The sequence below is a fragment of the Nansenia antarctica genome (assembly GCF_963989245.1).
Source record: "Nansenia antarctica genome assembly, chromosome: 18".
In the NCBI taxonomy this organism is placed as follows: domain Eukaryota; kingdom Metazoa; phylum Chordata; class Actinopteri; order Argentiniformes; family Microstomatidae; genus Nansenia; species Nansenia antarctica.
The window spans coordinates 4,910,625-4,913,124 of NC_137691.1; the positions used below are offsets into that span (position 1 = coordinate 4,910,625).

Consider the following 2,500-nt stretch of genomic DNA (forward strand, 5'->3'; position numbering starts at 1 on the left):
GGTGAAGCGCTGCTCTCTGATGCCCAGGAAGCGCGGCTGCTCCCCGGGGGCGGAGCTCTCTGACTCCAGCTTCAGGCTGTTGACGTGGGAGATGGAGAGGACCGTGGCCGCCACGAACCAGGGCAGGCCCATGATGGAGCACACCGCCAGCATCACGCCCACCATCAGCAGGTCCAGGTGGTACCCACAGCCTTTCTGGAGGGGGGGTGGGGTGGGAGAGGAAACACACATGGGAATGTGTTGGAAAGCTGTGTGATCAATCTCAGTGGCACAGCAGCGCCAGAGGGGGCACATACACACACACACACACACACAGACTGTACACACACACACACACTGTACACACACACAAACTGTACACACACGCACTGTGTACACACACACACACACTGTACACACACACAACTGTACACACACACACGCACTGTGTACACACACACACACACACTGTGTACACACACACACACACACTGTACACACACACACACACTGTACACACATACACACACACACACACACACACACTGTACACACATACACACACACTGTACACACACACACACACACATTGTACACACACACACACACTGTACACACACACTGTACACACACACTGTACACACACACACACTGTACACACACTGTACACACACACACACACACACACACACACACACACATACACAAGCAAGCACAACAGGTGTCGCAGTATCGCTAATACAGAGAAATGGAAATTCGGTTCAGAAATGGAAACCAGTACAAAAAGTGCAAGTGTGGGTAAATGGCAAATGTAAATGGACGGCACTTATAAAGCACACAGCGCTTTACAACGGCCTCTCATTCACCCATCCACACACACATTCACACACCAATGGCGGCATGCTACCATGCTAGGCGCCGGCCCGCTCACTGGGAGCAATTTGGGGTTCAGTGTCTTGCCCAAGGACACTTCGACATGTGGCCAGCCGGGGCTCGAACTGCCGATCTGCCAACCTTGCGATCATTAGACGTTAGCTCTCCCTCCGGCCCCCCAGCCCGCTTCTCACCAGATAGGTACAGTACGTATGTAAATACGCAGTGTGTGTGTCCTCTCACCAGATAGGTACAGTACGTATGTAAATACGCAGTGTGTGTGTCCTCTCACCAGAAGTTTGTGCTCCTTGCGGTTGATGATGACGGCGGTGATCTGCTGGTCCATGAAGATGAGGATGGTGCAGAGGAGGGCGGGGACGCAGGCCGCCGGGAGCGTCCACCACGGGTTAGGGCCGATGGGGTTGATCAACCAGCCGCGGTCGTCTCTTGTTGGCTGAAGGAACACAACCACAACCACGACCAGGGAGAGAATGAGTCCACCTGACCACACCTGAACCGTAACACGACCGAACTGCAGAATCACTCCCCGTCTTCCATCGTCCGTCTGAGACTGAAGACCTCCATTTCTTCAGGCCACACCTTAACTTTCCCTCCTGAGACATCTACTACCCCCCTGTACTGTATCTCCTGAGACATCTACTACCCCCCTGTACTGTCCCTCTTGAGACATCTACTACCCTCCTGTACTGTCTCTCCTGAGACATCTACTACTCCCCTGTACTGTTTCTCCTGAGACATCTACTACCCCCCCTGTACTGTTTCTCCTGAGACATCTACTACCCTCCTGTACTGTCCCTCTTGAGACATCTACTACCCCCCTGTACTGTTTCTCCTGAGACATCTACTACCCCCCTGTACTGTTTCTCCTGAGACATCTACTACCCCCCTGTACTGTCCCTCCTGAGACATCTACTACCCTCCTGTACTGTTTCTCCTGAGACATCTACTACCCCCCCTGTACTGTCCCTCCTGAGACATCTACTACCCCCCTGCCCTCAAAACCCATCAGTTCACCAAGGCCTTTGGCCGCTGGTTTGGTTGTGTTGCTGTCTCTGTGTTGTTTCTGTTCTGTCTGACTGACTTTCTTTCTGTGAAAGCATCCTTGGGTTTGTGAAAGGCGCTACATAGAACCAAGATATGATTATTATTATTATTATTATTATTGTTGTTATTATCATTATTATCATAATTATTATTATTGTTGTTGTTGTTGTTGTTGTTATTATTATTATTACCTTGAACTTGCTGGGCACCTGCAGCTTCTGGGAGGGCACCCCGATGGCGTAGTCGAGCAGGACCATGGTCACGATGGTCAGGAAGACGGCAAAGTCACTGATCACCGACCGCACCTGTCCGCAGCCAGGAACCAATCAGCAGACTATGTTTAAATAACACACAGACGCCTGGCAAAACCTTACGTAAGACTTTTATATTAATTTACTTCATACTCTATTGTAATAACCGTATACTGTCACACCATGCACTGTCTACTCAATCATGTCTTTTGCACTATGCCACTATTTGCTGTCTGGTTAGATGGCAACATGCGTTTCGTTGTCTAAGTACTTGTACTCTGTCAATGACGATAAAGATGAATCTAATCTAATCTAAAGTAAAGTTTAGCTTT

General features: G+C 50.0%; 1 protein-coding gene across 1 annotated transcript in view; it reads right to left on the reverse strand.

Moving 5' to 3' along the window:
* Positions 1-2,500, reverse strand: part of slc4a8 (solute carrier family 4 member 8) — a gene marked incomplete at both ends in the record, with an annotated part of 80,288 nt that overhangs the window by 12,942 nt on the left and 64,846 nt on the right. Inside the window, 3 exon segments of the mRNA XM_080548527.1 lie at positions 1-195; positions 1,145-1,306; positions 2,109-2,222. The exon segment at positions 1-195 is cut by the window's left edge and continues 57 nt beyond it. Of these exon segments, the coding sequence (XP_080404653.1) occupies positions 1-195; positions 1,145-1,306; positions 2,109-2,222 (471 nt within the window).